Genomic DNA, 22978 nt, shown 5'->3' with positions numbered 1-22978 from the left:
TCTAAATCTGAAACACACTTCAGAAAAGTCTGAGCCTTCACTGGCTTTGCTGGAACGTGTGAGAGAAAAAAATCTTCTCACAGGGGGTCTTACTCTAAATCCTATTTGATACCCTTTAGAGACAATACTCTGAATCCACTGATTTTGGACAGAATCTGCCTAAATGTCTTGGAAAACATTTAATCTGCCCCCCACCAGCTGAACTGGAATGAGGGCCGCACCTTCATGCAGACTTTGGGGCTGGCTTTGGTTTCTTCAAAGGCTTGGATTTATTCCAACTTGAAGAAGGTTTCCAATTGAAATCAGATTCTTTGGGGGAAGGATTGACTTTCTGTTCCTTATTCTGTGGAAAAGAACAAAAATGATTAGAAGCTTTAGATTTATCCTTAGATCTTTTATCCTGAGGCAAAAAAACTCCCTTCCACCCAGTGACAGTTGAAATAATAGAATCCATTTGAGAACCAAATAAATTGTAACCTTGGAAAGAAAGAGATAGTAATCTAGATTTAGATACCATGTCAGCATTGCAATATTTGAGCCATAAAGCTCTTCTAGCTAAAATAGCTAAAGACATAGACTTAACATCGATTTTGATGATATCAAAAATAGTATCACAGATAAAATGCTTAGCATGTTGAAGCAAGCGAACAATGCTAGACTAATCAGAATCTGTTTCCTGTTGCACTAAGCTTTCCAACCAAAAAGTTGATGCATCTTCAACATCGGCCATAGATATAGCAGGCCTAAGAATATAGCCAGAAAATAAATAAGCTTTCCTTAGATAAGAATCAAGTTTCCTATCTAAAGGATCCTTAAAAGAAGTACTATCTTCCATAGGAATAGTAGTACGTTTGGCAAGAGTAGAGATAGCCCCATCAACTTTGGGGATTTTTTCCCAAAACTCCAATATAGCTGCTGGCAAAGGATACAACTTTTTAAACCTAGAAGAAGGAATAAAAGAAGTACCAGGCCTATCCCATTCCTTTGAAATCATATCAGAAATAGCATCAGGAACTGGAAAAACCTCTGGAGTAACCACAGGAGGTTTATAAACAGAATTTAAACGTATACTAGTTTTATTATCAAGAGGACTAGATTCCTCAATATCCAAAGTAATCAACACCTCTTTTAACAAGGAACGTATATACTCCATCTTAAAGAGATAAGTAGATTTGTCAGTGTCAATATCTGAGGTAAGATCTTCTGAATCAGATAGATCCTCATCAGAGGAGGATAATTCAGTATGTTGTCGGTCATTTGACATTTCATCAACTTTATGAGAAGCTTTAAAAGACTTTTTTTACGTTTATTCGAAGGTGGAATAGCAGACAAAGCCTTCTGAATCGCATCAGCAATAAAATCTTTTATATTCACAGGGATATCATGTACATTAGATGTTGAAGGAACAACAGGCATTGTACTAGTACTGATGGACACATTCTCTGCATGTAAAAGTTTATCATGACAACTGTTACATACTACAGCTGGAGATATAATCTCCGCTAACTTACAACAGATACACTTAGCTTTGGTAGAACTGTTATCAGGCAGCAGGATTCCAACAGATGTTTCTGAGACAGGATCAGATTGAGACATCTTGCAAATGTAAAAGAAAAAAACCCACATATAAAGCAAAATTATCAATTTCCTTATATGGCAGTTTCATATAATTAAATTATTTGGCGCCAAGTATGACGCACAACGCAAAATGAAATTTTTTGGCACTAACAACATCCGGAAATGACGCAACTCGTGTCATGACAGACGCAACCTTGTGCAAGGAAACCTGTCGTCAACTAAGATGCCAGAAATTACGAATTTGCGTCACCGAACGTACCTTCGCACCAAAAAAATTCTTGCGTCAAAAAAAATAAATATCAGCATTTTGCAACCTCGCGAGCCTAATTTTGCCTGCAAAATTTAATGAAAAAGCAGTCAATTTGAAGAAAAGACTATACCCCAGGTAAGAAAAAATAACTTCCTAAAATTTTTCCCAATTTTGAAACTGATAGTCTGCAAAAGGAAATATACATAAACCTGACTCATGGTAAATATAAGTAAAATACATATATTTAAAACTTTATATTAATACATAAAGTGCCAAACCATAGCTGAGAGTGTCTTAAGTAATGAAAACATACTTACCGAAAGACATCCATCCACATATAGCAGATAGCCAAACCAGTACTGAAACAGTATCAGTAGAGGTAATGGAATATGAGAGTATATAGTCGATCTGAAAAGGGAGGTAGGAGATGAATCTCTACGACCAATAACAGAGAACCTATGAAAAGATTTCCTGTGAGGAAAACCATTGAATCAATAGGTGATACTCCCTTCACATCCCTCTGACAAACACTGTACTCTGAGAGGAATCGGGCTTCAAAATGCTGAGAAGCGCATATCACAGAAGAAAATCAAGCACAAACTTACTTCACCACCTCCATAGGGAGGCAAAGTTTGTAAAACTGATGGTGAGGGGTGTATTTATAGGCATTTTGAGGTTTGGGAAACTTTGCCCCTCCTGGTAGGATTGTATATCCCATACGTCATTAGCTCATGGACTCTTGCCAATTACATGAAAGAAACAAGCTCATCATACTGTAAAACACATCTAGTAAAGAAGGCTTAATTACAGTATACTTAGATATCAGCTAGATATTTCAAATTGCACTTGCACTAAAATTTGTAAAATGTAGTAAATGTATGCAAAGAAGACCAAGTTGCTGCTTTGCAAATATGATCAACTGAAGCTTAATACTTGACAGCCCAAGATGTGGCGACTGATCTAGTAGAATGAGCTGTATGCTGAGGCGGAGACTGCCCCGCCTCCAAATAAGCTTTGTGAATCAAAAGCTTCAACCAAAATGCCATGGAAATGGCAGGGGCTTTCTGACCTTTTCTGGAACCAAAACAATTACAAATATACTAGAAGTCTTTCTGAAATCTTTAGTAGCCTCAACATAATATTTCAAAGCTCTTACCACATACAAAGAATGTGAAGACCTTTCAAGAGTATTTTTAGGATTAGGACACAAGGAAGGAACAATAATTTCCCTATTGATGTTGTTAGAATTCACAACTTTAGTTAAAAATTTAAACGAAAACCGCAAAACATTTTTTTCTGGATGAAAAATCAGATAAGGAGACTCACAAGAGTGAGCAGACAATTCAGAAACTCTTCTAGCAGAAGAGATAGCCAAAAGAAATAACACTTTCCAAGTAAGTAGTTTAATATACAAAGAATGCATAGGCATAGGAGGAGCCTGCAAAATCTTTAAAACCAAATTGAGACTCCAATCAAAGCCTGAAGAAAACAGTGAATATCAGGAAGCTTAGCAATCTTTCTATGAAATAAGAAGGAAAGAGCAGAGATTTGTCCTTTCAAAGTATTTGCAGACAAACCTTTATCCAAACCATCCTGAAGAAACTGTAGAATCCTAGGAATTCTAAAAGAATGCCAAGAATAATCATGAATGGAACACCATAAAATATAGGTTTTCCAAACCTTATGATAAATCTTCCTTGAAACAGACTTACGAGTCTGTATCATAGTGTTCATTACTGAGTCAGAGAAACGTCTATGACTAAGAACTAAGCGTTCAATTTCCGTACCCTCAAATTTAGAGATTTGAGATCCTGATGGAAAACTGGGCCTTGAGAGAGAAGGTCTGGTCTTATAAGAATCCAATTGAGAACCAAACAAATTATTACCCTGAAAAGATAGAATTTAAAACGATTATTAGATTTGCTATCAGGAGGATTAGACTCCTCAATACCCAAAGTAAACAATACTTCCTTTAACAGAGAACGAATATGTTCAATTTTAAATAAAAAAGATTTTTCAATTTCTAAAAATGTGATAAAAGTAGAAGGCGCCTAATGAAGATAAAGTTAGTATTATCTACTTTATAACTATATACTATAATAAGCTGACTATCTTAACTCCGTGAATGCCTCTATCAGAGGATATGTAAGATGCAACTCACAATCACAAATAGTGTATAAGAAATGAATATATAAATATACCAAAAAACAGTGAATGCTGGATAATCCAGCAAAAAGCCAGATTCTATAACAAATAACTATAAATCAAATGTGTGAACACATATAAATTACAGTGGTGCCAAAGTGATGCTAAAATAATATAACAATCAAAAATGCAAACATTAGCACAGCGAGAACAAAAAGTTCATATTAGATCGAACCCATACAGCATCCAGGATACAATTGTAATCAAAGTCCACTTTGTTAAGGGCAGTGGAGGCTCCTCCATTTGTGCACTCCCGCACGTGAGCCTCCTGTGAAAAAGGGAAAAAAAGAAAGAAATTAAATTTTTTGGCTGAATAAATATAACTTCCCCCTATTGGAAAAATTATATTTATTCAGCCAAAAAATGTTCTAGATTGTGCAGTTTAAATAAAATGTCTAGATTGTGCAGTTTAAATAAAATGTCTAGATTGTGCAGTTTAAATAAAATAAAAAAAAATCCTTTAATATACCTCTCTACTGCACGTGCGGTAGAGGAGGTATAGGCTGCTATATCCTTTTGATCATGTTTTCTATGTATCTGCTGCTCCGCCCATAACAGAGCCTATACCTCTGCTAATCGCACAATTTTCAATGTGCGATTAGTGCCATTACTATGGGCGGGCAGCAGGGGGAGCACTGTTTTTTAAACTTGTGTGTTATCCCTCCCTCCTCCCTGCTCTATGTTATCCCTCCATATTGTGGATCACAGTGGCAGCGGCAGAAAAGGAAGGAGCAGGAGACCGGGCTGAGTGATCTAACCAGGGCCAGCTCATCCATGGGACCAAGTGGGTCCAACAACCCAGGCGGCACTTTAGTGACTGACTCAGTTACTGTGATAACCAGACGTGAGTGTAGTGTACTGCATAGTTGCCAACTGTTTTTTTATCTGAGTGACACTTCTTCTTAATCTTACCGCAGCGCGCTGCCAATCAGTGCGTCTCACTCACTGACATCTCAGCTGCTCCCTCCCTGCTAGTTACTCCCTGCGTGCGGTGTGTGTTGGAGAAATGTGCCAGAGTGAGTGGTCTGTGTCCCTCTCAGTGAGATCCATTTCTGGCGGCGCAAAAGTGTTAGTCCCAGTCTGACTTTTCTATCTTCTAAGTTCTTAGCGTACTGTCAATGGGAATCTTAGCTTGGTCTCTCAAGCTTGCTTTAGCTCTGTCTGCTCCGTGACACAATATTATTATTACAGTGAGTGTATTTAGACCTTGCTCTGATTCTCTGCATTTGCATTAAGCTGAACCTTGCGTGCTGTTTCACTGAGGTTTTCTGTTACCAATCTCCTATCATTCTGCCGTTTTCAGTAAAAATCCTAGAATGATAGGAGATGGGTAACAGAAAACCTGAAAGTGAAACAGCAGCACGTAAGGTTCAGCTGGAAAAAAAAATGTAATTGTGAAAAATCAAATGCTACAAATATTAGGCTGTTATATGGGGATTACATGATTACCCCATTAGCTGGTTGCCATCAGTGAGACATATAGTGCATGTTGGTTCTTTATAGACTTGATATGCACTGAACATAAGATAAACAAACTTGCAGCAAACTGTCATCACTACTCCTTCCTTCAGACAACATGACTCCGTAAATTGGAACTATTATTTCTAGCAAAAAAAAACCTCTACTTTCCAGTGCATATGAGATTTGTAGTTTTTAAAGCATTTGATGCGTAACATTCTTTCCTCAAATGACTACAGTTCCCATCATGCTACTGATGTTTTATGTAGTAACAGGAAGTGTGTCTGCTCACTCAGTGCTTTGCTTTCAGTGTAGCCCATTATATATTAACATTTGAATATTTACTCTTGTTTACAAAGAGTTAATAGAATACAGGTGCCTGCAATTATCACAGACACTTTACCTTTAAATAGCACTAGCAGGTGTGAACCCAAATTATGCCAGTGAACAAGGGCTAAAGCTTGGCCCGAAACATGTTTGGCGTTGGGTTCTGAACACCTTTTTGCAGGCCTACAACTAGTCTACATGTTTTTACATGACTTTTAAATGTTATTTGATAAATAAAATCTATTTTTGTTTTTAAGATTTTTCTCACAGTATATATATTTTTTCATTTCTGGAGCTGCGGGATGACAAAGTGTTTTTACTAGCCCATAAGAATCATGGCTGAGCTGCAAGAACACATAACTTAAGGTTTGTACAGCTGTGTATAGAGTAGACTTGTGTTGTTGTGTCTCATTGTGTTACTGTGTACATGTGATATGACATCACTGTGTTACTTTGTGTGCCAAAAAGTGTGTGTGTCACAGTGTGTTTATTTATGCCACTGTGTCTGTCACATTGTGTGTTAATGTTTGTGTTATTTTGTGCATGTGCCACTGTTTGTTATTGTGTGTGGTGACTGTCAAACATCATAGTACTCTGTCATTTTTACTTTGTGTGTGTGTCATTGTGTTTGTGTTACTTTATGTGTCTATAAGTCTTACTGTGTGTTTGTGTTACTTTGTGTGTCTATAAGTCTTACTGTGTGTTTGTGTTACTTTGTGTGTCTATAAGTCTTACTGTCTGTTTGTGTTACTTTGTGTGTCTATAAGTCTTACTGTGTGTTTGTGTTAATTTGTGTGTCTATAAGTCTTACTGTCTGTGTTACTTTGTGTGTCTATAAGTCTTACTGTGTGTTGCATTGAGTGTTATTGTCTGTATGTCACTGTGTTTGTGTTACTTTGTGTGTCCAAAAGTCTTACTGTGTGTTGCACTGAGTGTTTTGTGTGTGTATGTCACTGTGTTTTGCACTGAGTGTTATTGTGTTTGTGTTTGTGTTACTTTGTGTGCCCATAAGTCTTACTGTGTGCTCTACTGAGTGTTTTGTGTGTGTATGTCAGTGTGTTTTGCACCAAGTGTTATTGTGCATGTCACTGTGTTGCACCAAGTGTTATTGTGTGTGTCATTGTGTGTTTGTGTTACTTTTTGTACTGTCTGTTTCACCAAGTGCCATTGTGTGTTTGTGTTACTTTTTGTACTGTCTGTTTCACCAAGTGCCATTGTGTGTTACTGTGTGTTGTGGTGAGAGGGCTTTGTGTGTAAGGCAGACGGGACCTCTAATATTAAATATATATTTATTAATAAGTTACTGGGGAGGGGCTCTGTGAGTGAGGCAAAGGGCACCTCTCTATAATATTATATATCTGTATATAAGGTACAGGTGAGGGGCTATCTTATAAAGGCAGAGGGAACCTCTCTATAATATTAAATATGTATTGATATATATATTGAATATACAGTGTGTGTATGTATGTATGTATATATATATATATATATATATATATATATATATATATATATATATATATATGTGTATGTATATGTGTGTATGTATATATATATATATATATATATATATATATATATATATATATATATATATATATATATATATATATATATATATATATATATAATTTTACATAACTGGTCCGTGAACCCCCATTTGAATAACCCACGAGCCGCCACTGGTTAAGGGATGTGCGGCAGCTACGCTCCTTCCAATACTGATAGGCACCAGCGTGGATCTGTAGATAAGTAGAAGAAAACAGAAGGAGGCGCCGCAATAGTGTGAAATCGTTGGTGGCAAAATACCCACGCACACAGCTTAAAATCACTTACTAGAAAAAGAGCACTTGAGAAGTCCCACAGGTGCAGACTGGACCATTAAAAGCTGCCCAGCTAGCTTTTCCTCCCGATATGAGAACCGGCACACTTGCTTCAGGATCCCAATCCAGTAGAGGAATCAGCAGGCTCAATCAGTTAATTATCAGTCACTCAGAAAATATCCATTAAAATATGGCAGAGCTTGATAAAAGAAAACTTTGTGATGACCAAGGTTAAAATATAACAATCAAGTTTATTAAAACCCAATACACAGAGGCAACCTTGCGCCAAAAATGATGCAATGAAATTAGGCAACTTGCGTCACAGCAGGCAAAATTTCGCGCCAAAAATGACACAATAAAATTATGCAATTTACGTCATCGTGAGTCTAAATTGATCGGGAAAATGTTAAAAACAGACTCCATGTTAACAGCTAACCGGATCCCCAGGTAAGAAAAAAAAAAAAATTCTCCCATAAACATAATTTCCATTCTAAAAACTGTGTGACTGCAAAGGGAAATATTAACAGACCTGACTCATGGCTAATATATGCCATATACATTAAGAACTTTATAATATAAAGTGCCTTCCATAGCTGAGAGTGTCTTAAAATGATCTATACTTACCAGAAGACACTTATCCACATATAGCAGACTGTGGCCAGACTGTTTGCCGATGGACATTTGGCTGATGGAGATTTGGCTGACGGACATTTGGCCGACGGACATTTGGCAGACGAATAATAGTCCGACACACAAGTGGCTGTCAGATAACAGTCCGGCCATGAGATAGATAGATTTGATAAATAGATTAGATAGATAAATAGATTTAATAAATAAATTTCCAGACAGAGAATTACAAGACGTGCGGGCTGGGACCCATGGCTAGGTTCCCAGAGGTGGTTGTGGCGCCCGAGGCTCTGATTAGAACAGAGCACTCTGGAGCGTATCTGCCCTCGGCCGAACTCAGAACATGCTTAATGTCCGTCGGATAGAATGCTGTCAGCCAAATGTCCGTCAGCATTTTGTCAGAGCACCATAGCAGACAGCTACTGAAACATATTAGCAGAGGTAATGGTAGAGGAGTATAATGTTGATCTGTAAAGGGAGGCAGCAGATGAATCCTTGCAACTGAATTTACAGAGAGCCCTAGAATAGATTTCCCATAGGCAAAAACATGGTATCATCAGGCAATACTCCTTTCACATCCATCAGACAAACACTGTACTTAGAGAGGAACTGGGCTTCAATATGCTTAGAAGCGCCTTTCAAAGAAGAAATCAAGTCCATCATGTTTCACCACCTCCTAAGGAGGCAAAGCTTGTAAAACTGTGGTATGAGTGAGGTGGCATTTATTTATTTATTTATAGGCATTTGAGGTTTGGGAAACTTTGCCCCCTCCTGGTAGGAATATATATCCCATACGTCACTAGCTCATGGACTCTTGCCACCGATATGAAAGAAATATAATGATCTAATTCTTGAGAGCATTTATTGTTAAATGTTTGCAGTGCACTACAGGTTGCATCTTATGGGACCGACTAAAGGGATATGAAACCCATTTTTGTTCTTTCAGGATTCAGATAGAACATTACATGCAATTTTAAACAATTTTCCAATTTACTCCTATTATCAAATGTGCTTAATTCCCTTGATATACTTTGCTAAAGTCATAATACACATCAATATTTAAAAGTACAGTTACACTCATAATAACACTATCTGATAAAAATAATAATAAATACAAATATTGCATTAAAAAGTTATAAGGGCTCAAAGATATGAGGTCTCAGGTGTTAAAAAAAAGACTGCATATACTGTATATATACACTCACCGGGCACTTTATTAGGTACACCTTGCTAGTACCGGGTTAGACCCCCTTTTGCCTTAAGAACTGCCTTAATTCTTCATGGCATAGATTCAACAAGGTGTTGGAAACATTCCTCAGAGATTTTCGTCCATATTGACATGATAGCATCACGCAGTTGCTGCAGATTTGTCGGCCGCATCCCAAAAGTGCTCTATTGGATTGAGATCTGGTGACTGTGGAGGCCATTGGAGTACAGTGAACTAATTGTCATGTTCAAGAAACCAGTTTGAGATGATTTGAGCTTTGTGACATGGTGCATTATCCTGCTGGAATTAACCATCAGTATTATGGACATGGTCAGCAACAATACTCAGGTGGGCCATGGCATTAAAACAATGCTCACTTGGTACTAAGGGGCCCAAAGTGTGCCAAGAAGATATCCCCCACACCATTACACCACCACCACCAGCCTGAACCGTTGATACAAGGCAGGATGGATCCATGCTTTCATGTAGTTTATGCCAAATTCTGACCCTACCATCTGAATGTTGCAGCTGAAATCAAGACTCATCAGACCAGGCAACGTTTTTTCCAATCTTGTATTATCCCCTTTTGGTGAGCCTGTGCGAATTGTAGCCTCCGTTTCCTGTTCTTAGCTGACAGGAGTGGCACCCGGTGTTGTCTTCTGCTGCTGTAGCCCATCTGCTTCAAGGTTCCACGAGTTGTGCATTCAGAGATGGTATTCTGCATACCTTGGTTGTAACGAGTGGTTATTTGAGTTACTGTTGCCTTTCTATCATCTCAAACTAGTCTGCCCATTCTCCTCTGACCTCTGACATAAAAAAGGCATTGTCGTCCACACAACTGCCGCTCACTGGATAATTTCTCTTTTTTGGATCATTCTCTGTAAACCCTAGAGATGGTTGTGCGTGAAAATCCCAGTAGATCAGCAGTTTTTTAAATACTTTGACAAGCCCGTCTGGCACTAACAACCATGCCACGTTCAAAGTCACTTAAATCCCCTTTCTTCTCCATTCTGATGCTCGGTTTGAACTTCAGCAAGTCATCTTCACCACATCTAGATGCCTAAATGCATTGAGTTGTTGCCATGTGATTGGCTGATTAGCAATTTGTGTTACCAAGCAATTGAACAGGTGTACCTAATAAAGTCACCGGTGAGTGTATATCTTTGTGCGTGTACATATGTATTTATGTATTTATACGTGTATATATGTATTTACAGACGTCTATACACCTATAAACACATAAATACATATGTATACATATACAGACATATATATAAGTGCATTGGAGCCCTTTGTAGTTAAGTAGATGAAACATGAAAAAACATATTTATACAATATTCATACTTAAGAAAGTGTTTAACTGTGTAGTTACTGTAAATATCTCACATTCCAATGTTCTGCACAAAATATTCTATGTATTTTTAATAGATATTCCTATTTATCTGTATATATCTAGACATATATATATATATATATATAGTATATATATATATATATATATATATATATATATATATATATTTGTGCAAATATCCATCATATATATTTTTTAAATATATCTTTAAGAATAAATAGAACATAGTCTGCTATGTGCAGAACACTGGATAATGAAATATGCAATATTATCTTCTTATGTTGCCTTTTTAAATAACTAGATCATATTCGTGCAACTTGTGGGTGTTTTGGCTCCAGTGAAGTCTATGGGGGAATGCGATTTTGTGTTCACAACTTCTCAAAGTCTATTTGTTACTGGAACATTGTGAACGTGAGAGAGCAAACTTTTATCAGTTTTAATGTTTGAAAATGACTACAAACTATGTTTCCACTAGTAATCTAGCCCATAGCTGGCATTAATTGGGAAGGATCAGGGGAGGTGAGAGGGCTGTGGAGGGATCCTTACACTGTAGGAAAAAAAATGTGATAAACTGCATAACAGCAAACTGTCTCATAGTATCCAAGATGATGAAGAGGAGGGTCGGGGGGGGGGGGGAGCTGTTTGGGAGGGATCAGGAGGGTGGGAGGTGTCAGGTGGGAGGGTAATCCCTACACTAGAGCATATATTAACCTTACAAGCTAAATGATTAACCCCTTTACTGCCGGGAATTTGTGCACAGCTGCTATTACTGAATAAAAAGGATCTCAGAAAAGCTTTTAAAACCATTTGTGTTATGGCAAGCGGTATGTAAATCATTTCAGGGAGAAACCCAAAGTTTGTGAAAAAGTTAACAATTTTTTTTATATGATCACATATGGCGGCAAAATGGTGGCATCAAATATGCCAAAATGGGCCTAAATCAATACATTGGGGGTTGTCTACTTAAAAAAAATATATAGTTTTGACTGGTAAATAAAAAAAAAACAAGGCTCTAATTCTGTTTAGCAAAAATGCTAAATATTATCCAGTATTTTGAGCAAGTTTTTCTATTTCATTGTCGGTAGCAAAGGGGTTAAGCTGCAAAATATTAACTCAAGCCACTCTAGGGCTAATATTAAATAGTAGGATTTAGTAAAAATAAACACACTGTGCTGATAATAAATTACATACCTATTAATCATCAAGTATATTATAAGCCCAGAACGGCTAGTCTAGTCTGCCCGAACCTGATAACAGATACTTTTATAAGTAGGATGTATGCCCAAAATGATATCAAACATATGCCTGAAAATTAGGTATTATCTAGTTATGGGTTTTAAATAAGCACCATCTACTTAGATATGAACTTTTGATTTCCTCATCTCAGATAATAATAATATAAATGTATTGTGCCACCTTAGATGCAAGCAGCACCACATACCCCATAGTCTAAGTATATATCCCCCTACTACAGAGGATCTGAAAGAAAGAAATTTCACCAAAATTGGCGTCTCAGAGAGTCTCTATGAATATAATAAAGTATACATAGACAAGCTGATATTAGCATCTATAAAATGTGTAACATGAACAGTACCCCTTTAGTCTCAGGTAAAGGGACAGTCTAGTCAAAATTAAACTTTCGTGATTCAGATAGGGCATGTGATTTTAAACAACTTTCCAATTTACTTTTATCAGAACATTTGCTTTGTTCTCTTGGTATTCTTTGTTGAAAGCTAAACCTGGGTAGGCTCATATGCTAATTTCTAAGCCCTTAAAGGCTGCCTCTTATCTCTTTGCATTTGACAGTTTTTCACATCTTGTCAGGGTGCCAGGAATCAGACTGAGACGAGAAGTGCAAAAATAATCACACCTTTATTAATAGCAAAAAATAATAAAAAGTCCACAAGTCAAATAACAAGCCAGGAGTCAAAACCAGAGCTGGTAGTCAGACGAGCCGAGTCAGGAGCCAAAGCGAATAGTCAGACGAGCCGGAATCAGGAACAAGGAAAACAGCAGAGTCAGGAACAAGCCAGGGATCAGGAACCAGGAAGGACGTCAGGCAGCCAGGTAATACACAGGAACTCTCACAAACAAGTCTGAGACAACGCAAAGGCAAAGCATACTGAACAGGGGCCCTTTAAATAATAAGTGATGACATCACAATTCTGAGACTGCATCCTGTCTCACATGGATGATGCACACCAGTCTGGCCATAAAAGGAAGTGCAGAAAATGAGCAGCATCCCCCACAATGCACCATAGTCAGGAAGAGAGGTGAGTAAAATGGCTGCCAGCAGCACATGGCAAACACAACAAGGAAAAAACCCTGACAGTACCCTCCCCTCAATGACCCCTCCCCCACGGGAAGACAAAAGGCTTATTGGGGAAACCGGCATGGAAGGCACGGAGGAGGGCGGGAGCATAAACATCGGAGGAGGGAACCCAAGAACGCTCCTCCGGACCGTAGCCCTTCCAGTGAACCAAATACTGTGCACGGCCCCTGGACATACAAGAGTCAATAATGCTGCTGACCTCATACTCCTCATGGTTGTCAACAAAGATAAGACGGGGACGAGGCAACACAGTGGTAAACCGATTACAAACCAATGGTTTCAAGAGGGAGACATGAAAAACATTGGAGATGCGCATAGCAGGAGGAAGGTCAAGTGCGTAGGCCACAGGATTAACCCGTCGGAGTATTCAAAAAGGACCAACATAATGGGGAGCCAATTTATTGGAAGGCACACGAAGGTTCAAGTTGCGGGAGGACAGCCAAACTCTCTCACCAACCTGGTAGGAAGGTGCGGGCAGATGCCTATGATCAGCCTGGAACTTTTGGCGATGCATAGAACGATGAAGGCAATCCTGAATCTCCACCCACGTGGAATGGAGTTGCCGGAGATGCTCCTCCAAAGCTGGAATACCCTAAGACATGAATGAATCGGGCAACAAGGATAGTTGAAACCCATAATTCGCCATGAACGGGGATAACTTGGAGGAAGCATTAATAGCACTATTACGAGCAAACTCTGCCCAAGGTAACAGTTCAGACCAATTATTGTGGTGATCTGAGACATAGCAATGGAGGAACTGTTCCAGAGCTTGATTAGACCGTTCCGCAGCCCCATTGGATTGAGGGTGATATGCCGAGGAGAAGGAAAGCTGGATCCCCATTTGAGCACAAAAGGAACGCCAAAATCTGGAGACAAACTGGCTACCCCGGTCCGACACTATCTCCTTGGGTAACCCATGTAAACGGAAGACCTCCCGGGCAAAAATTGAAGCAAGCTCCTGAGCGGTAGGCAGCTTCATCAAGGGAATGCAATGTGACATTTTAGAAAAATGGTCAACCACCATAAGGATAACAGTATTGCCATTGGAAACAGGGAGCTCGACAATAAAGTCCATGGAAAGATGTGTCCAAGGATGCTCACCATTAGCAATAGGTTGAAGAAGACACACAAGAAGACGTCGAGGAGTCTTATTCTGTGCACAAACTGAGCAGGAGGCAACATACGCAGCAACATAAGAACGAAGACCTGGCCACCAGAATTGTCGAGTGACAGACCAAATCATTTGGTTCTTGCCTGGGTGACCTGCGGCTTTAGGATAGTGGTAAGTGTGCAAAAGTTTAGTTTGAAGATTCTCAGGAACAAAACACTTACCACTAGGTTTCTCAGGAGGTGCATTGGTTTGTGCAGCCAGGATCTCCTCCCCCAAGGGAGAAGTCAAATTAGTACGTATGGTAGTCAAAATATGGTCAGGAGGTATAACAGGAGTAGGTACAGACTCCTCCTTGGACAGAGGCGAAAATTGTCGAGAGAGGGCATCAGCCCTAACATTCTTATTACCAGGCAGGTAGGAGACCACATAATAAAACCGAAACAAAAATAGCGCCCATCTGGCCTGTCGGGGCGACAAACGTTTTGCTTCAGATAGATAAGTTAAATTCTTGTGGTCAGTAAGAATGAGCACTGGCACGCTAGTATCCTCAAGAAGATGCCTCCATTCCTTAAGTGCCAAAATTATGGCCAGTAATTCCCTGTCGCCAATTTCATAATTGCACTCTGCTGGAGATAATTTCTTAGAGAAGAAACCCCATGGATGCAAGGAACCGTCAGGCGTAGGACGTTGAGACAAGAGGGCACCTACTCCAGTCTCAGACGCATCGACCTCAAGAACGAAAGGCAGGACAGGGTTAGGATGAGCCAGAACTGGAGCGGCAGCAAAGGCAGTCTTAAGACTATCAAAGGCCTTAATGGCAGTAAGTGACCAATGGAGTGGATCATTCTCTTTACGGGTCCTGTCTGTGATAGGTTTGACCAAGGAAGAAAAGTTTTTAAAAAAACTTTCTATAGTAATTGGCGAACCCCAAAAAACATTGAATAGACCGAAGACCAACTGGGCGAGGCCACTGCAGAACTGGAGATAACTTGTCAGGATCCATGGAGAACCCTGCAACGGAGATAGCATAACCTAGGAAGGTTACTTGAGTCTGATGGAACTCACATTTCTCGAGTTTACAAAACAGGCCGTTCTCGAGTAGTCTCTGAAGAACCCGTGTAACATCAGAACGATGAGCCTCAAGTGTGGGTGAGTGTATGAGGATGTCGTCTAAGTACACCACAACACACTGTTGCAACATATCTCGTAGGACATCATTAATAAATTCCTGAAAAACAGCAGGAGCATTACATAGGCCAAAGGGCATTACAAGATACTCATAATGCCCGCTCCTGGTGTTAAATGCCGTTTTCCATTCGTGGCCCTCCTTAATCCTAACGAAATTGTACGCTCCTCTCAAATCAAGTTTAGTAAAGACCGTAGCTCCCTTGAGGCGGTCAAAGAGTTCCGTAATAAGCGGAATAGGGTAAGCATTCTTAATAGTAAGACGATTAAGACCCCTATAATCGATACATGGTCTTAACTCGCCACCCTTTTTCTTCACAAAGAAGAAGCCAGCCCCTACAGGAGAGCAGGATTTGCGGATGATCCCCTGCAACAGAGCATCGGCAACAAACTCCTCCATAGCACAATTCTCTGCAACAGACAGAGGGTACACCCGGCCCCGAGGAGGAATGGCTCCGGGTTGCAGGTCTATGGCACAATCGTAAGACCGGTGAGGAGGCAACATAACGGCACGCACCTTGTCAAACACGTCTAGGATTCGGAACTCTCTGTACTCCTCTGGCAATTGAGATACCAAAGAAGTGCACAAGACTTTAACTGGTTTCCGAAGACAAGTGGAAATACATTGCGGGGACCACAACAAAATTTCGGACCTGCGCCAGTCGAGACTGGGATTGTGCTTTTGGAGCCAGGGATAACCCAGAACAACCGGAAAATGCGGAGAGTTTATCACCTGGAACTGGAGGGTTTCAAAATGGAGAACCCCAACAGCCATGGACAACGGAGCAGTTTCATGAGTATCGAGTGCGGGCTGAAGGGGCCTGCCATCAATGGCCTCGATAGCAAGCGGAACGGACCGAGGCAAAACAGGAATGGAGTGCTTTGATACAAAAGCACTGTCAATGAAATAGCCCACAGCACCGGAGTCAACAAGAGCCTGAGTGACTATGGAGGAGTCCACCCAGGAAAGGACAACCGTTACCAAAGGTTTCTCCTTAAGCGGTTCCGGGGATGAGGATAAACCACCCAAGGTCTGCCCCCGACAGGACCTTAGGTGTGAGCGTTTCCCGGCCGTGTAGGACAAGACTTCAAAAGGTGGCCCTGTAACCCACAATAGAGGTAGAGCCCCTCCCTCCTCCTAAAGGCCCTCTCCGCCGTGGAGAGACGCATGAATCCCAGCTGCATCAGCTCTGCAGTACCTGGTGACTCGGGACCAGGAGGCATGAGAGGAGAGGGAGGCATGGGTGGGAACGAACACGTAGGAGACAACGGAACAGGAGGCTTCCACAAGCGCTCCTTGAAAGAGGGCCTCTCTCTAAGTCTGATGTCAATTAGGATAAAAAAAGACACCAATGCCTCGAGATCCTCTGGTAAATCTCTGGCAGCAACTTCGTCTTTAATCGCATCAGAGAGCCCATGAAAGAAGGCGGCAACAAGGGCTTCATTGTTCCAACCTACCTCTGCGGTAAGCGTACGGAACTCAATAGCATACTGAGCAACAGATCTTGTACCTTGCTGAATGGACATGAGTCGTTTAGCAGCAGAGGAGGAGTGAGCCGGAACATCAAATACCCTTTGAAAGGAGGCCACAAATTCTGGGTAATTTGAAATCACAGGTTTCCCACAAGGGATTAGCCCAGGCAAGAGCTGTGTCAGAGAGTAACAAGATGAGAAATCCCACCTTAGCTCTGTCAGAGGGAAACGCCTGAGGTAACATCTAAAAGTAAATGCCCACCTGGTTCAAAAACCCTCTGCACTGAATAGGATCGCCTCCATATCGCTGAGGTAGAGGTGCAGAACTGGACATGCTCCTGGTAGGACTAGGTGCAGCAGTGGAAACAGGAGCAGCCATAACTTGCGGGACACTTTGGTCCAAATGTGCAGTGCGAGTCTGCAGGGTTTGCAGGGCTAGTGCAAATTGATCCAAGCGGTGATCCTGTTCAACCATCCTGGAAATGATGGCAGGTAAAGGTGAATTATTAGAACCATCAGGATTCATGGCCTTTGCGTAATGTCAGGGTGCCAGGAATCAGACTGAGATGAGAAGTGCAAAAATAATCACACCTTTATTAATAGCAAAAAATAATAAAAAGTCCACAAGTCAAATAACAAGCCAGGAGTCAAAACCAGAGCTGGTAGTCAGACGAGCCGAGTCAGGATCCAAAGCGAATAGTCAGACGAGCCGGAATCAGGAACAAGGAAAACAGCAGAGTCAGGAACAAGCCAGGGATCAGGAACCAGGAAGGACGTCAGGCAGCCAGGTAATACACAGGAACTCTCACAAACAAGTCTGAGACAACGCAAAGGCAAAGCATACTGAACAGAGGCCCTTTAAATAATAAGTGATGACATCACAATTCTGAGACTGCATCCTGTCTCACATGGATGATGCACACCAGTCTGGCCATAAAAGGAAGTGCAGGAAATGAGCAGCATCCCCCACAATGCACCATAGTCAGGAAGAGAGGTGAGTAAAATGGCTGCCAGCAGCACATGGCAAACACAACAAGGAGAAAACCCTGACACATCTAGACAGCTCTAATTCATGTTTGCCATATAGATAACATTGTGCTCACTTCCGTTGAGCACTGATTGGCTAAAATGTAAGTCTGTCAAAAGAACTAAAATAAGGGGGCTGTCTGCAGAGGCTTTGACACAAGATAATCACGGAGGTTAAAATATAAACGTGCTAGTTATGCAAAACTGGGGAATGAATAATAAAGGGATTAGCTATCTTTTCAAACAATAACAATTCTGGAATAGACTGTCCCTTTAATTGTCCCCAATACCTTCATGTTCAACAAACAACAAGCTAGGTTATAGTTGTAGCATATAGGAACAAAATACAAACAGCAAAAGTGTTACTGAAATGCACAAATATTAAAAATTAGGTACAGCGAAAGCATTATTATGAATGTTAGTAACATCAGATCAGATAAATAGACAGGGCCCCAAAATGACACTATGGGGGAGATTAACCAAGCAGTGGATGCTGCTATCTCCCCAAGTAGTTTCCAGCTCCATGGAAACTGTAGTTAAGAAGCAGCAAATGTGCAGTGGGAAGCATTGCACAAGCATTTTTTGTGAAATGCTTGTGCGAAGTTAAATGCCAACAGCATATGCTGTCGGCTTTTAGCGATGCAGGGTGGACATGATTCGCTATAGCTAATCATGTCTGCCTGGGGTTTAATAAATAGACCCCTGTAAGTAAACGGACCATTGCTAGTAGTGTAAATATAAAACTTCACCTTAGTTACATTGGAGTCAAATAAATATAATCATCTGTTGTGAACCTCTAAAACTTATGAGACTGGAGCAGCTCAGAGCAAGGGAACAGATCTCTAACAAAAGAAAAAATTTCGGCTGCAAGTAACAGTGCAAAAAACTTTAATCCATTAAAACAAAAATAGAACGGTTACAATACACAAATGGAGGGGCTCATCTGAATATCATAAAAATCAGAACCTCTTAAAAAGGTAGAGAGTTCTCAGTCCATCATATTTTTACATACAGTATGTAGAAAAGGTGACCTGAGCTCTCCTGCTATTGGTACATTTTCCACAGCCAATAAGAGCTTGTGCTGATCTAAGTTGAATTTCATACTTAAGGAGCTGATAGGAGTAGCAGCTGCAACCACAACCTCTTCCCCTTCTTATTCTTCATATAGGGAATTGCGCAAAGTCCTCTCAATCTCCAGTAGGAAATAAGCACAGAGATTAAACAAGCCCAGTGGGATCTGTGTAGGTTAGAGGAGAGAAAGCAGCCTCTTCTTCACATCCATTCAGACTCTACCTCTCCCCTTCTGAAGCAAATAATTCTAGAGTTAATCTGGTCATGGAGCTCCAGTTGATCAGTAGCAGTTGGTAAGCTCTGAATGGTAAATCGCAAGACCATAGACTCCCATCTGTCAAAGGGCTCCATATTCTGCATCAGTTGGGAAAGTGCCAGACCAGCTGCAAGCTGGTCTTAACCACTAGCAACACTGGATGAAAGTTGAAGGGGCGCTTAGTAGATAAAGTAAAACAATACAATTGTGACTTCTAAACCCGGAATAAAGGGGGGGCTGTGGTCTTGTGTGAAGCCGCTGCTGCCAGAGGCCCCAGCAGTCTGCATCAGGGTCCCATAGTCATAAATATACCAATCTTGGCATCATGCTGTTCAGCATTGTAAAAAGCAGTGAAATTTAGCAAGTGGATCCAGGGATGGTGTGATAATCCATCAGTAATTGGTGGATTAGTTGTATCATATCAGGAGCTTCTGAGATTGTGGCCTGTCATGGCCGCTGCCCAGATATGCCCCCTAAGTTGACATTTTTGTAATTTAGCATTCCTGTCTCTAGTTTTACCTTAACTAGTTCTACTTTTACTAGTTAGGTCAGGGTAGACTTCACAAGTTCAGTGCTTACAAACAGCCAAGACAGATTTCTGAATCTTGATGAAGCGCCCATGCAAATCTATTCTTGTATTGTGTCTCTGACGTTATACTGCCTACCCTGTCCCATATTTTACAGTAAAGCTTAGCCAAGAAGGATGCCACAACTTCTATACCAAGTTTTATTCACCCAGCAGAATTCTCATCTGGCCATCTTCAAAGGAGTGGTTTGTCCCATCTGAAAATAAATTCTGCTTGAGCTGCATTATCTGGCCCTAGGGCCATCATAGACACTGTTGTTTAAATACCCTGCTTAAAATGTTCTTCAGGAACCATCTACAGTACACTGAATATACTAAGTAATAATGTGTATTACACTACTTTTGTAATAAAAGTTAACTTTTATTAGTGACTTTTTACCATACCAGATAGGAATAGCTAGATGTCCTCTATTCTTTATGTCACAAAGCAGTTTGTTAGTGAAACCTTAGGAAAGTCCTCTTGATTTTTGATGTGCCCTATTTGTATTCAGTACAGCACAAAGATAATAATAGTTTTTTCATGGAATAGACCTACATGCAAAGCCAAAAACAATCTAAGTAGACAGTCATAATGTTTGGCAGACTGCATTTTAAAACATGTAATTTATGTGTGGGTTTTGCTGAGGACTCAGCTAATAATGGGTTTGATTCTAATCTTTCTGATCCTTAATTGGTGGTTTTTGGAATCTAGATCTATGTTTTTCATGTTCTGAGTGGTCAAAATCCAAGCAATTATGCCATTTCCGTATTGGAAAATGTTCAGATCAGAACCAATCACTTTAGCTGGGGATCAAACTGAATTCAACACACAAAGGGTTTTGATAAAGTTCAAACCTGTTCTTGTTAGCATGTTTGACAGTTTTAAAAACATTATTGATCAAACGTGCTGTCATAACAGGCACTTGTCTAGGAGAGGGATTTCTGTCCTTGCTGCATGTGCGCTGTACCTTTAAGGAGGCCTAGAAGATCAATTAGGCCTTAATTATAGTAGTCTATATTAAAAAGCTGTTTGCAGCCTGAGGCTGCTTGAGTATTTAGTTACTGTACCTCTTACTCTGGCTGTTTACTATTTGGATATATTGGTTTGACTTTTGCTTTCCCTGACTACACTTCTGTATTAACCCCTTGTTTTTGACTGACTTGGTATTTGACTTAAGCTTGTTTTTGGACTCTGTATTTGGATTACTCTACTATTAGGAGATCTGCATTTAAGTAAACTATACAAGTTTGTCTTCGTCTGGATAGCGAGACTAAACTTTTACAAAGGTATGTTTTCCTTTGATATTTGGATTTATAAATGTACAGTTACTTTCTAGTACTTATTGTTGTTTTGTTTTACAGGTGCTGATTAAAGTACTAGAGAGAGTTCAGCTACTAAGTTTATTCTCATTGCTCTCTTAGCCCTAGCCTTTGTTTGGTCAGTGTGTTTTACTTGCAATGTCCCAGTAAGGGTTTGTGATGAGTTGGGCCTTTAAGTCATTGATTTATTCTGAAACAACAGAACTCCACCTGATGTTGGTGAAGACATGGGCCCAACTTTTAATTATTCATTATTTTTTATTATTTCTATCATTGTGACTCACAAATGATCCCCAGAGGCTTGCTCAGTGCTAGTAGTTGGTTACTGTGGCATTCTTTATGATATCCAGTGGTTATACCTTCATAAAGGAAAAAATATATATCTTACCACTCTGTTTATGAGGTCTTCTACTGCAGAGCTCAATGTAACTGTTTGCTTTCTGGTTGTTCTCCCTGATTAAAAGGGGTTTTCCATTGCTTACTAAAAGGAATGTAGACTTTTCCACCCAATGTGTTGTGTAGAAAGAGCAAGATTTCACCATGAGTCTAGAAATACAAATTAAATTACTTTAACATTTGAGGCCCTACTAGTACCACCGTACCAATTAATATTTATAGTTCAATCAATCCTGCCATTACTGCATTTTGCATAACAAAGTTCGAACATATTAATTTTAATTTATAACTTTAAGAGTATGACTTTAATCCTGCTAGTCAAAGCATAAGCATGTGAACCACTGTCTCTCAGACAAATTAAAAGACCACACCCCTAGTGCACTTAAACCCTATCTGTATATAATCCCCTGACAGTGGTCCCCACTGACCATCAGCAAAAGCAAAACATAAACTCAACCACACAACACTAGTTAACCCTAACTGCACTTCCACCCAGGCTCCAAGCACTAAACAATCCTAACCCCAAACCTGCTAAAAGTATCCTCACTCCTTAAATAATATATCCAATATACATAAACAACCTCAACTTGTATCCCCTATAAAATAAACAATATACATCAACCCCCAATTGTTAACTTCCCTTAAAAATGAACCCCAAGCTCCCCCTTTTCTGCAAATAACTATTATATGAATCCCTCATCAGTATCCCCTGAGTAGTAAACCACCTAAGCTTTAAAATGTATAAAATACATAAAAAAATCAGTGTAAGAAACCACCATTACCACCTTACTTCTAGACACCTTCATTGCTATTTACCATTTCACAACATCCTCCCATTGCATTAACTCTTGAAATGCCAGATCCCTACCACTACAATTCCTAGCAACCCTAATTATAATTATCACCAGCTGTCCAAACAGTAATTATCCCCAGCTATTCTTATTGCTACACTCTCCAACCCACCTAACTGCAGCTACCTAAAGACCCCTAACTACACCTATTCCTCTCCCAACTCCAAACTAGTTCTTTTAGTACTTACTGTATGTCCTTTATGTGAGCTACCAATGACACTCTCTAGTACCCTACCTCTAAAGCAACCATCCAGATGTCCCTACTAAAATGCCACCCCTTAACATTTAGTAGTGACTAAGGGCCTCACGACCAACTAATAAAATTTTACCTACATATATATATATATATATATATATATAATTTTTTTTATCTTCAATCTCTTCCAGCGACAGCTTAGAGGTACTTTCCCTTGCCTTAGGTATTGTTTTCCACCTTTTCCACCCATCCGGGTGTATTTTTGTAAAAATTTATAGTTTTGCTTATTTTTAAATAACGTTTGTGCTTATTTTAAGATTCCTAGCCATGCACACAAGTTTTAGATGTATACAGACTTCAGACTGCT

At 39.9% G+C, this 22978-nt stretch overlaps 1 protein-coding gene across 1 annotated transcript in view; it reads right to left on the bottom strand.

Moving 5' to 3' along the window:
• The window catches only part of LOC128636253 (malignant fibrous histiocytoma-amplified sequence 1 homolog), a 354012-nt gene that overhangs the window by 166487 nt on the left and 164547 nt on the right, over nucleotides 1-22978 (bottom strand). The window contains exon 8 of the mRNA XM_053689290.1: nucleotides 21557-21714. Within this exon, the coding sequence (XP_053545265.1) occupies nucleotides 21557-21714 (158 nt within the window). The remainder of the gene's footprint in view (nucleotides 1-21556; nucleotides 21715-22978) is intronic.

Source organism: Bombina bombina, chromosome 7, assembly GCF_027579735.1.
Source record: "Bombina bombina isolate aBomBom1 chromosome 7, aBomBom1.pri, whole genome shotgun sequence".
Lineage (NCBI taxonomy): Eukaryota > Metazoa > Chordata > Amphibia > Anura > Bombinatoridae > Bombina > Bombina bombina.
This window is presented reverse-complemented; position numbering and strand designations above follow the sequence as displayed.